Genomic DNA, 13,639 nt, shown 5'->3' with positions numbered 1-13,639 from the left:
CTCCGGCGCGGAACTTTTAACCCAAATTTTCCCTTCTGAAGGCACTGTCTATCTTCTACCAAAAAAAAATAGCATGTCATTGTTGTAAACATAAGTAGATGAGGAGGGTGCGCTTGGGATTGAAGAATGGACGGTCTTTCTTGAACATCTAGATCTTGGGGTTGGGGTTGGATGAGGAGGCGGCCACGCTGACAAAGGTGCGTGGGAGGATAAGATGTGACCGAAGCTTTCGGTGCAACCAAGGTAAGGGCAATGAGGGGGGTCCCACGTAGACGTCGATATCTTCTTCCGCCATGCACGACTGCTTGCCGTTGCTTGTGGGAGACGGATCTGGAGACAGCGCGTTCACGTGGCATGCCAACCAAGGTGGCAACAGTGCTTCGCATTCAAAGGAAAGAGAGACGAAATGGCTTCCTTCCTCCCTCCCTTTGCTTAATAAAAGGTTTGTAATAATAGAAGAGAGAGTCATCTGTGGCTCTTTTTGAAGCTTTAGTGACGTTAGCTCTTTCGTTATCCTATTAGTGGGGGGTGTTTGATAGGGTTGCTAATGTTTTGTCTGCCATCTATCCGAAAAGAAGGCTGCCTCCCTCCCAAAGTGCGTGAGAGAAAAGCCAACTCCATAAGCAAACTAGTTCATGCGAAGTAAAGCTGAGCTAAGATCTGGCCCATGCCAATACCATTTTACCACCCACCGACGTTGACAACCACATACGGAATCTTAGATTTGCCATTTGAACTTGAACAGATTTTTCCCTTTTAGAGCCGGATAAATGCACTCCATCCAGCGAGCGCCCCATGCTCCAAGCTTCTATTCCGATTGTTGAGGTGTAAGATAGCTGGTCTCAATAATTTCTCTCTCCATGGCCATCAAATTCGACCATTCCCATGGGAGCTTATAGGTAAATTGCTTTTCAATCATCCATTTAGATAGCTCATACTTTAATTTGTTGGGAATATGCATTGTCTTCTCTTTTACGAACCAGCGACCTATGTATTTAGTACAAACTATAATACACGGAGCGCCATTATGCAGGCTGTCGGATGAAACAAGTTAGGTATCGCAATAAATATATATATATTTTTTTCTGTAAAAGCTGTGATGCCGAATTACATCAAGTAGGAAAAGGGTGGGGATCAAAGGAAGAAAAAAAAAAAATCTAAAATTTCTATCCTAGGCGCAATAATACTCGCATGCGTACAAGAATACATGGCCTTCACCTTCAAGCCAATGCCAGATGCGTGGGGCCCACTCGTAATTCAGGGTGCTCATGCTCCCATGGGACAAGTATAATTGCTGATCCTGTCTCCCTCCGAAGGGTCGACGTGTTAGAAGATCCACATTTTGCTGGCCGAGGACAGAGACCTGCGCCCGTCGTTGACCCTGCTGCTACTGGTGACGACAGACAGCTGGAGGACTTATGTCAGCAATGTCCGGCCTTGTCCACTTTCTTGATCTTTGTCTGGTTCTGAGGTCCTCAGGATATCTCCGCGACGACGGAACGTCTAACGAAACTACTTCACAACCTTTCGCCTTCTGGGAAGAGACGTCAAATCTCCCGCCCAGGGGACCACCATTAGCTGCTACTTTTCGCTAAATACGGAACATTCTGGGATTCTGCGTGACAGTGTTTGCTGTCGTAATATATTGCTCCACTTTTGCTCTGGGGGTCCATCCTTCCGTTCGTTCCGTGATAACCGGATCCCACGTGCCGAGAAGATATTGTAATACCATTGCACGAGCGAGCAGCTTCCCAGAACGGACACGTTCATTTTTTTTAAAGAAAATAAAAATTGCGCGGCTTAATTAAGATGCGTGCTGGCTCGATACCTAGGTTCAACCCCTACATTGTCCCGACTTGCTCACATTAATCACCTTGTTTCCAATTATACGTAGGCATGATATTAATTGGATTTGTGTAACGTCTTATAGTTTTACTCTTTCATAATAAGCAAATCTAGGGGCAAAACATCTGTTTGGATTCAGATACATAAAATACTAGTACTGGATTTTAATAGACAAGAATTTGATTATGTTAATTTAATGAATGGTTATTTAATCACATTTGATTCTTTTATAACTTCGGTCTTATTTTAGTTGGATGGGCAAATGTAAAAGAAATGCTACATTAATGGGAGAGGATCATTAAATTTATTGCGTACCACTTTGGCCACCTCACATTGGCTGGATATGTTTGGATGCAAAATCTATGGTATTTAAAGTCAATTTATGTATAACCTTTCAAAGGATATTGCTTTCATGTAACGTGTTCATGGAAGACATCATGTAACTTTTAATTCTCTTCATTTTGAGAGTTATTACTAATTTCAAAATGCTAATGAAATATGTTCATACGTTAATATTGAAAGTGACACATATATACACACTTATTATATATAATATCAAAACTGGTGTAAATTTTATCAAATTAGCTACATCATTTTTTGAATGGACAATTAAGGTTACATCTATAATTGAAGCTTTGAATTCATGTCCACTACCTTATGTATCCAATATTATGTTATTTATAGATTTTTAGTTCATATATCAAATGATCAAAAAAATTATATTATTTAAATTATTTAATTATTGACTATTGAATGTATAGATTAGGAATTTTTGGATATAACTTGTGTTATGTAAATAAGATAGAGATAGTAAATTATATTAAATAATTTGGATCATTTTGAGAAATTTATTTATAAAAATTATATCAGATGTGATTTTAATCTCGCTCATGTTCATTACATGTATAGACAAATAAAGTAATCAGAATGTTACAATAATATATTTTATCTTTGGTCAGAACAAGCAGGCCGTCTTCTGCCAGGTCTTATGCTATACATCTGCAGTGCAGCTTGTTTTATTCACCAAATACGATTTTAATGTGTACCATCTTATGATGACGTCTTGGTGCTCGAGTTGGAGGTTTCCATGTCCTAACTGCCACTGCAAGTGAGATCATCCTTGTCCTGTCCAAGGCTGAGGTCTTTTCTTCCTCCATCATTCAGACTATGTGGACATCCCGTCCACAAGAGTTGCCAAAGTCCGGCAGCAAAGGAAGAGAAATGAAGAGGAGCGGGAGGTCAAAAGAGGGAGATGTTCTGTACCGGAAAAAAAAAAAAGAATGGAAGAGAAACGGAGGAATAGGCGCAGGAGGAGGCTAAAAGAGGGAGATGTTCTGTATCTGTTACGGATAAGGGCTTAATCTATTGCATAAGATATTGTCTATTTTAATTTATAAATTTTATAATTTTATTTTTTAAAAAATATTTTATATAATTTTTTTTATAAATATAATTTTTTTTTGACTCACAATCGATATGGGACTATTAGTGTCCTCCACATTATTAGAATCACAACAAAGCCTCCAGTCAAGAAGGACTTCGATGTGTACAGTTCGAAAAATCTCACAGTCAGTTGAGACGGACCTCGACCTTAAAAAATCAAGGTGGATCTTGATCTCTATCTGGAACGCCATTGTTGCGGACAAAGATTCGATCCGTCACGTGAGATATTGTCCGCTCTGACTTATGGACCTCACGGTTTTGTCTTTTAAAAAATGCCTCACGTGAGAAAGATTTTTTCTTCCTTATAAGCACGAGTCTCCCTTGACTTACAATCGATGTGGGACTATTGATGCCCTCCACATTATTAGAACCACAACTGAAATTGTTGGGGTAAACCAATTAACTCCCGACTTTGGTCACTACGACTCCGACTGTGCATCGGCTGAACATGCAGTTCCGACTCTTCATCGATCGATTGAGTAAATTGCACCGACTTATTGTCGGCTGATCGATGAATGTTCGACTATTATCGATCAACAGCAGACGACTTGAACCGCCAGTATAACTGAACTACTAGTTGACGGTCACTGATAGATTCTACCGACATATGGTCGGTTAATCTGCTTAACATACCATAACCATTGTGGATGATTATTGACTATGTGTCACAGCTATCCAAGAAAATTAACGACCCACTAACTCCACATTTATAGCCCGATAATTTAGCACCATAAAAAGCGGGACCACGTACTCGACGGTTACATCAGAATTATCTATAAAAAGGGGGGTAAGTGAGCAAGAGGGGTAAGACACTTTTAGCCAGAGCTCTTCTACTTTCAACTTTCAAATCTATTGTTTACCAATTCCCTCTCTAACTTAAGCATCGAAGGGTCCCCGTTGGACACAACTCCGATCTGTGAGGATGCTGTTTTTGCAGGTGCTCATCACCGGCGACAAGCGATAGGGAGTTGGCCGTGAACAACTTTGACCTAATAACATTCGGACACATAGCAAAAATCTATTTGTCAGAATCATATCGTCCAATGCCGAATCGCTTTCTTGAAATGACATCTGATACTGACATCTGATACTGAATCGTCTTGTCAATATGGCAATTTAAAGGCGACTCTGTACCTGCCAAAATGACAAAGCGGCCAATCATCCGTACTCCGAAAAAAATGGCTGCAGAATCGGAGTTCGATATGACAAAAAATAACTCTCTACGTCCAATGTGACAAACTATGTGGCAATATACACGTTAGTTCATTTTAGATTTGGGAGTGGGGGACAACTGTTGGGGTAAACCAGTCAACTCTCAACTTTGGTCACCATGATTCTGACTGTGCATCAGCTGAACATACAGTTCTGACTCTTCATTGACCGATCGAGTAAATCACACTGACTTATGGTCGGCTGACCGATGAATGTTCGATTACTACCAATCAACAGCGGATGACTTGAACCATTGGCATAACTGAACTACTAGCCGACGGTCGCTCATAGATTCTACCGACATATGATCGGTAAATCTGCTTAATATGCCATAACAGTTGTGGACGGTTATTAACTATGTGTCACGGCTATTCAGAAAAATTAACGACCCACTAACTCCATATTTATGGCTCGATATTTAGTGTTATAAAAAGTGGGATCACGTGCTCGACGGTTACATCAAAATTATCTATAAAAAGAAGGATAAGTAAACAAGAGGGATAAGATATTTTTAGTCAGAGCTCTGCTACTTTCAACTTTCAAATTTATTTTTTATCAAATTTTTTTTTGACTTAAATATCGAAGGATCTCTATCGAATATAATTTTGATATATAAAAATATTATTTTTATAGATATTCATCACTGATGATAGATGATAAGAAGTTGGCAACAACAGAACCACTGAGTGGTGGGTGAGACCTGAGCTATTTGGGTTTGTTGGAAGGAACGCGAGTCACCGAACCGAGCCGAATATTAAAACTCACGCATTTTTAAATTTTCTTGGTTTTTTTAAAAAAAAATCCTTGGAATCGCTCCCTCCGGCTGCTTCCTTCTTCTCTGCTCCTCTTACCGTCTTCCTCCAATACAAACCCCAAAAAAACCTTCTTTTCTCTTCGTAGATGCCATGGAACTCGAGGCCGAGGACGGCACGAGAATCCCTATGGAGAGGTGTTCGAAGACGGAGGTTGGAAGAGGACCGGAGTTAGGGTTTGGGCCCTCCGCCGCGGACCGGACCGTCTCCCGCCACCACCTCTCCTTGCACCTCCTGGGGCCCGCCGGCGACGACGCGGGGTGCGACGACTCCGGTGGGGATTTCAGGGTCTCTTTCGAAGTAACCGGGAAGAACCCCATCTTGGTCTGTCGCAGCGGCAGCGGGGACAAAAGGGTTTACCGGAACTCAGAGAAGGGCGAGCTCCGAGCTGGGGATCGGTTCTCCTTATCCCTAAAGAACCCTTCTTTCTTCGTTCTTAGGAGGAGAGAACGAGAGGGGGAGGCGGTGGAGGTGGAGAAGAGGGTCTTGGATGCGGTGGAGAGGAGGGAGAGGAGGACTGTAGAGAGGAGAATGGAGAAGGAGAGGAGGGCGAGGGCGGAGGCACCTGGAGGGGAAGGACATGAAGAAGACAGCGACGGAGGACTGGAAGTAGTGCTGGGCTCCTTGGACGTTTCCCAGATCGACCCCGTGAGAGGTTAGATTACTTATTTGTTCAAATGTTTGGTTTTCTAGATTTGATTTGTATCAATTTAAGCTCTGATCTGAACCCACTTGGGTTTATCCTGTTGGTTCCCTTATGGAATCCAGCCTTATGAGTTCTCGGAGAATGCTTGTGATTAGCCAATTTTAATTCCATGATTCAATGCTGCAGAGTTTGGATTCTTGGTGAGAGGTCATGAATTTGATAATTACCCGAAGCAAAAGATTCGTCCCATTGGAGATTGGAATTGGTTCCTCGAGGATCCAGGAGGGGATAGTGATGATGATGAACTTACCAATGAAGCAACTAGCCCAAGGGGGAAGGTTAGGAGGAGAAAGAAGAAGGGAGGCAGAGGCAGCGACGATGAAAATTGGAGTGGGGAAAGTGAGGAAGAGAAGGTATTGGTTGCAAAATTTGGAAGTTCTAAGAGACCCAGCTACTCTACCAGATCTAAAGATGCCAAAAAAAGGCGCAGTGATGCTTCAGGTGGTAGGCATCCTGCAATGCCGAAAGGTGTCAAAGCTCAAAAAGATGAAGATATTGAAGAGGATGAAGAAGATGAGACTTTAGGAGGTTTTATTGTTGATGACGAGGAGGAGGAAGGAGAGGAGGAGGAAGAAGAAGAAGAAGAAGCACTGGAGGAAGATTTGGAGGAAGATGAAGAAGAAGAAGAGTAGGATAATGACTGACCAACATTTGTTGCCTTTGGTGAGTACTGAGTTAAGCAACTTCTTAGATTCTTTTGTATCACATGTAATTGTGTAACCATGATATCAAATTAAATCTTGTGTTATTCATTTCTTGTATGCATTACTAGAATTTAAGTGGTACATACTAATTAGTGAACTGCAAGTACTTCAGATAATGTCACACATGGGTCTTATAATCAAATGATTGCTGTATTTTCTTTTTGGTTTCTATTTCCTGGGATGCCCAAACTGTAAAATTCACCCTCTTGGTATAAAACTTATGAAAATGTTATTTACGATGGCATTTGACCCATATGCAAGATGTTAGTGAGAGCTTGTTGAGTCAAAAAAAAAAAAAAAAAATCCCCTCAATTTTTCATTTGTCACTTCCATACCAACCTAATTGTATTTGAGGAGATCTTTGTGAATTTGACAACATCCCTTTAATTTTTCATTTGTCAGTTCCATGCCAACCTAATTTTATTCTCTGAGATTTTTATGAATGTGACAACATCCCTTTTGATCTGGTACTGTGGTTATGTGGGTTGGATAAGGCACTTACAGAGAGCCTACGGTTGCATCAATTGTGAAATGGTACAACTTCTTCGTCATAAGGCCCCATCCATCTGCTACATATACACTATGCTGATGCCTTAAATTTTGCATATACAAAAATGGAAGATTGTATAGAAATGACATCTTCAGAGGTCATATGTATAGTTTGATCCATCAACTTAGAGGCACCATTTTCAGATTTCATGATGCTGATCAAGGATTGAAGAATCTCATGGTAGAATTAGATATATAGACATGTTCGTGTCCTTTAGTTTGTGGTTTTATAATGCGAACTTAGAACCATTTTTAATGATCAAGCCTTAGTTTCATTTTATAAGATTGAATAGATTGACATTCAGGTACACTTGATGATTGTTGTATTTATTTTGTCAAATTGAATTCAAGTTTATTAACAGGCCTTGTTTCTAGTTCATTTTCACTTAAATTTATGTGCTTGTGCATGTGTTAGTGTTAGAAACTTGGTTTAGATGTGAAACTCTGTTTATTTAGGTATGCCTCTAATTTCATTTTTTAAGATTCCATATTGTCATAAAGCCCGGCATCAATGCATTACTCCAGGACCTCACGAGTGAAGAAGATACTCGAGTGGTGCAAGCAGGCTGAAAATGGTAGATGCTCTAACTTGTAGAGGCCTCTTATGCTGAGTTCCTCTATTTCGACTATGTCGGGCCTGTTTTCCCATGCAAGGGAATATAAGGAAAACCTTGGCCCCTGTTTCTCTTTCAACTCCCATGTGGGGAAGATCAAGAAGACAGACCTTTGTAAATAAACATTGTACATAAAAACTCAGGCTTTATTAACCATTAATAAATTCAGGTTTTACACACCTCCTGCTTTACATCAAAAAGATTGAATATTGGCATGTACATTTTTATGCGATGAAACCTGCATTTATTTTGCGGAACTGAATCCATGTTTGTAAGGAAACCTTCTTTTAAGTTCAACCATCTTAAATCTATATACATGTTCAGTAACTAGTGAATATGCAGGTCTTATAGCTTAGACTATTTTATTTTGTGCAAAATGAATTTAGATAGATCAGCAGGCCTGTTTTGTTTGAATTCCTAGACTTATTCTATGTACATGTGGGTCTTATATTAAGAGCTCGAATTATTTTGTGAAATTCAATGTAGCTACATCAATAGCCTATTCTTTATTTCGTACACTTTAATATATTCACACGTGCATTTCTTATGTTTAGAGCAGGATCTATGCTGTGAAATTGGACATGAACCACATGATCGAATTTGTTGGCTTTAGTGGAAGAACCAGATTCCCACTACACATGCTGCTTTTAGTTTTGGAATGTAAGAATATGTGCCAGTGTGTGAGTTCTGGTTATTTATTTTACATCTGACCTCAAAAGTATAGGCCTTGGTGGAACATAATTCTTTGGATTCAGGTGCTTTCATTACTTTGGGAGCACAGATCTGCAGTTCTAAGCTGCAAAAGATGTGAAGGAAATGGTGGATATCTACGACAGCGCCAGGACAATGGAGCATTTTAGGAGCAAATTAGGTGTACCAGTAGTGAACAACAAATGCACTCAGGTGGATGTTGATATTTATGTAACCTCTTTTGTATTTTGTATTCACTGGCATGCTTGCATTGTTTTATCCACACAAATAAGCTAATATGTCAAGATATAGATGCAAATCAACAATCATATTTTGCAACTCTTCGAACTTCACATATAGAAGCTCTGTTTGTTTTCCAGCTCGAGTGCTTTTATTTATGGCTTCCTCCAAGTTGTTCTTGTAATGACCCCTTGGCAACCTGGACCTGATACTTAGATATGAAATAGTATGATGTGCATAACAAAGGAAAAACCTGCAGCATATGATAGCATAAGAAAGGCAAAACCTACGAGAGATGGTTCAGTTGTGCACTGCATTGCTGCGATAAAAGATCTTAAAATTTAGTCCCCACTACAAACCCAAAATGTTAGTGAAATTTGATGGCAAAGATGCTAAGATAATCCTACCTCAGTTTTTAAACAATAGTAATATAAATGCTTCTCCTTTAACATGCTGCCAAGTAGAACGCCTGTGCTGCATCTCAAACCATAATAACACTATGATCAGGCAATCATTTAACAAGAATATAACCGACACAAGCAGAAATTATAACAAGAAGAAAAATGGCAAGAAAATAGAATGTGAAAACTGCAAACAAAGGCCTTTATATAACACCATGAATTCCTCGAATTATAGCCTTCTAAATAATTGTTTCATCCGTCTGTTTTAAACTAATAGTCCCAATAAATCTCCATATTATTGAAACATCAAATTAAAATTGGCACCTCTCCAACAATTTAGTCCTCCATAAATAAGCAGCAGCAACGGAATGAGAGGAGAGTAGATTCTGGGCAATGGAATGTAGGAAGATTGGAATCAGCACAATGGGGTTGCATGCAGAAGTGTCTGTGTTTAGATTGAATTGGTCTCGACTAATACTCGTAAACACTTTCATATAGGATCTCCCATAATATACCTACATCCGATAGGAAGTCATATGTGAAAACGCTATTGGTTTGTTTAACCTACTCTTGGTGTAGACCAGACATAATTATTTTTGCACATGAGCACCTAAGTTATGTCAATGTTGTAAATAAGTGGAGTCTTGTAGTTTCTGGAAAGAAAAGTTTCAAGCATGCTTCATCTGGTTTCTTGTTTCTATTCAGGATAGAGCTCAACAAAAGACGGTGAGACAGATAAATAATATAAAATGGTGGTTATATATGGGGTTACCTCAAGCAGTTGAAGGAGCATAAAAGGGCTGGCCTACTAGCCGGTTCAGCCTGCTGGCACTGAGCCAGGATACCGTGCAGGCCCATCTGAGTGCGACTCAGCGGGAGCTCTTGGGGCGACCTCAGCTCAGCCCAAAAAGAGCCCGACCCTCTGATTTTGATACGGGCCAGGTGCCGGTGAAGCCCAATAGAGGGGTCTCTAGGCCTTTTGGGTCCAAAATTTTTTTTTATTAAGACAAATAGGGCCACAGGCAAGGCTCTGCCCCTTCCAGAGGCCTAAGCAGAGTCCATAGCTAGCGAAAAGGCTCTGGTGTCTTTATTTTCTCTACCAAGATCCTGGAGGAGGGGGAAGAACACTGGTTCAACTGGAAGACGTGGTATGCGATCTTGGAGCCCAAGTAAAGGAGGGATATTTTGAGCAGGAGTCGGAGTTTTTGATGGTGTGTGACCCTGCGCCTCTCAGAGGAGAGGACCCTATGCATATAGATGAGGTGGCGAGAGATTAAGACAGTGGCTATGAGGATGCTATTGTCCAACTGGGATTGGCTATCCAAGGGGAGGGGAGAGTTCGGCGGCGATGGACCTGGTGGCAATTGGGACGGAGATAGATCTTTAGGCCGAGGGGGGGCACTAATTGGACCTCCTTCTCCATTAGTTTGTCCTATGAGGATGCTGATTTGGAGTATCCGAAGGGTAGGGAAGCCCTCATTTCGATTGACATTCAACAGATTGGTCATAATGTTTGTGTCGTGCTTAAGATACGGCTCTTAAGGGCGAATCTTGTCCATGTCAAACAGCGGATTTCGATGGCGTAGAGCACCTACATGGTGGAATCCAGAGGTCTATTGGAATGGATCCTTGTGATGTAGTGGTATAGCTTGATCAGGATGGATACCTTCCATAGATGCATGCAGCAGGTGGCCTTAGTCATCTCGGAGTAGATTGATGGACCTTGGTTTTTGTCTGGGATGTATACAAGCATCGAGTGCAGGGGGCAAATGGTGCTTTGGTCTAAGATCTCTAGGATAGTGTCACAGAACTTGCTCTCCCTTGTCATTAGAGACTTTAACTGCATTATAGGTTCCCACAAGAAGGAGTGGTAGGCAGTAGGCGAAAAACATTGACCCCAAAGAGTTCAAGAAGTTCATTGGCAATGTGCGCCTGATTGCCTTGGCTACTCTAGACCCAAATTCATTTGGTGCAAATATGCAATAATTGATAAGGGACGGCTCGGGTTTAGGAGAGGATTAATTAGGCGCTGGCCATCGCTAACTAGATCCAGTGCTTTTCGAGGCATTAGGTTCAGCACCTCCTAAGGATCATGTAGGATCATTACTCGATTTCCTCACCATTGATGGCCCACATTTATCCAGGGATCCGTTCAGGTTTGAGAAGTTCTGGATCTTTTATCCAAGATTGTGGGATTTGATTAGGGAGGTATGGAGGATGTCGATTTGTGGGAATACGAGATATCAGATGACTCAGAGACTGGAGCTTACCAGACGCAGACTCCTTCGGTGGAACCGACTTGAGGTTGATGACATCTTTAGATGGATCAAGAGGATGGAGGCAGACATTACGAAGTTGCAGATGAGAGAGGATTTGGAGGGGGGCCTCCAGCAGCCTGACATGAGGGAGCATTGTTATAAGATTTCGATGCACCATTTCTTATCGAGACAGCAGGTGATGCTGTGGAGGCAAAAGTTTAGGATTCGATGGATCAAGGAGGGTGATTGAAATATCATATTCTTGCACCAATCCACTATGATCTAAAGATCTGGTAGCTGAGAGAGAGTGATGGCACAGTGATGGATGACAGTAAGAAGATTAGGGAGCAGATCTTTCAGTTCTTTGAATTGAGATGGATGGTGCCTTTGGATGAGGATGTCTCATTCCAGGGGTTCTAGCTCGTGACTTGTTTCTAATTAGGAGAATGAGGTCCTGACACATCCGATATCTGCTGAGGAGGTGCGGGGGGCCCTATGGTCTATTGGAGAGGGCAAGGCCCTTGGGTCGGATGGTTTCTCTCTCTCTTCTTCCGATGATATTGGTCTATTGTCAGAGAGGAGGTGGTAGAGGTAGTGGAGATGGTCTTCGATTCTAGAAATCCTCTTGAGGAGTAAAAGAGGAATCTGATCACCCTCATCTCGAAGCATCCCTATGGGTCTATCATAGGATACTTTAGATCGATCAGCCTTTGCATCACTATCTACAAGGTGTGTGCCAGAATTTTGATTGGATGACTGAAGCTGATTATACCGTACTTGATGAGTTAGGAGTAGGTGCTTTTATCAGCGATCATTGCATCACCAACAATATCATATTTGCTCAAGAGTTCATGCATGATTTACGGCATGCTCTCATTTTCTACAATCTTATCCGTGATCAAGTTGGATATAAAGTGGACTTATGATCGGATGAGTTGGTGCTTTCTGTGTTTGACGCTTTAAGAGCTCGACTTTCAAGATAGATGGATTGGTTGGATCATGAACTGTGTGGAGATCGTGACCTTTGTCATTCTCATCAACGATGCCCCGTCAGAGTCCTCACTTGATGGTCTGGCTTCACCAAGATTGCCCTCTCTCCTCTTACTTATTCATTTTATATGCTAATGCTCTATTTGGATATTGAGGACGATCGTTTAGGGGTTGGAGCTAGTGCTTATTGGCTCCCCCCTTGAGGTTCAATTACACCTCCTCTTTGTAGAAGACTGTCTTCTGATTGGTCCGACCTCAATCTAGAATGCCAGGTGCTTTGTATCCATTGTTGAGGCTTATTTTCTGGCTTCAAGCTAATATGTGAATCTATAGAAATCCACTGTCATCTTCACCTCCAAGACGAAAGTCCAGGTGAAGTAGGCTATTCAGGATCGATTGGGGATCCAGAAGCAGATTGGGGCCTTAACCTATCTGGGGGTTCTTATCATGGGTTAGCATCTTCAGAGGGCCGACTGTAGGTCTATAGAGCAGCGGGTTTAGGATCGTCTCGAGAGCTAGCTAGCTAATATCCTTTCCATGATGGGTAGGACGACACTCGTGAGATCGATCTTGAGCTCTATTCCAATCTACTTCTTGACGAACATGTTTGTGCCGAGCTCTTATCTCAGGAGACTAGAGCAGCTGCTCCGAAACTTTTCGTAGGGCTTAAGGCACGATGATCATGGGCTTCATCTGTTGTCATGGGAGGTGTTTTGTCAGTCTGTGAGGGATGAGGGTCTGAAAATTCAGTCCGTTTTCATCATGAGGGATGTTATAATTGCCAGACATGCTGTCAGATTCTTTATTTAATCGGATTGTTTGTGGAGCAGGATGATGAGGGCTCAGTATGGGATGTGGAGTCAAAGATCCAAAGTTCTGGTTGGTTGTAGTTGCTCTTTCATTTGGTCGGAGATCTGTGCCCATGCCCTCATAGCTCTAGCCTAGGTTAGATGGCTGATCGAGGATAGGGGGTTGGTGAATATGAACCAGGATGCTTTGATTTTCAACTTGCCTCTCGCCTCTTGGCCGACGTATGTCAGTATGGAGGTGGACGACTAGGTTCAAGTCTGTGACCTAATCATTGTCGATAATAAGGGCTGGAGAGCACAAGACACCAATTGTCTCTTTGATAGCTCGCTCGCTAAACGGATCCTCACCTTTCCGATTTCTATCCA

The 13,639-nt window shown here is 41.6% G+C and overlaps 1 protein-coding gene across 5 annotated transcripts; it reads left to right on the top strand.

The window, feature by feature from the left end:
• Positions 1-3,305: 3,305 nt before the first annotated feature.
• LOC105047990 (uncharacterized) lies at positions 3,306-8,914 on the top strand. 5 transcript variants are annotated; one of them, XR_012142536.1, is made up of 4 exons: positions 3,306-5,967; positions 6,145-6,681; positions 8,445-8,545; positions 8,641-8,914. XR_012142536.1 is itself a non-coding variant. In XM_073260528.1 (3 exons), exons 1-2 carry the CDS (start codon positions 5,406-5,408, stop codon positions 6,648-6,650), a joined length of 1,068 nt encoding a protein of 355 aa, XP_073116629.1. In that variant the 5' UTR covers positions 3,306-5,405; the 3' UTR covers positions 6,651-6,681; positions 7,797-8,410. The 5 variants fall into 5 exon arrangements, 3 of the variants coding, with proteins under 3 accessions (XP_073116629.1, XP_010925462.1, XP_010925461.1); XR_003801275.2 differs by having other exon boundaries at positions 3,308-5,967; positions 8,440-8,545; XM_073260528.1 differs by lacking the exons at positions 8,445-8,545; positions 8,641-8,914 and adding an exon at positions 7,797-8,410.
• Positions 8,915-13,639: the final 4,725 nt, after the last annotated feature.

This window comes from Elaeis guineensis, chromosome 7, assembly GCF_000442705.2.
Source record: "Elaeis guineensis isolate ETL-2024a chromosome 7, EG11, whole genome shotgun sequence".
In the NCBI taxonomy this organism is placed as follows: Eukaryota; Viridiplantae; Streptophyta; class Magnoliopsida; order Arecales; family Arecaceae; genus Elaeis; species Elaeis guineensis.
Note: the sequence above shows the minus strand (reverse complement) of the source record. Positions and strands in the feature narration are given on the sequence as shown.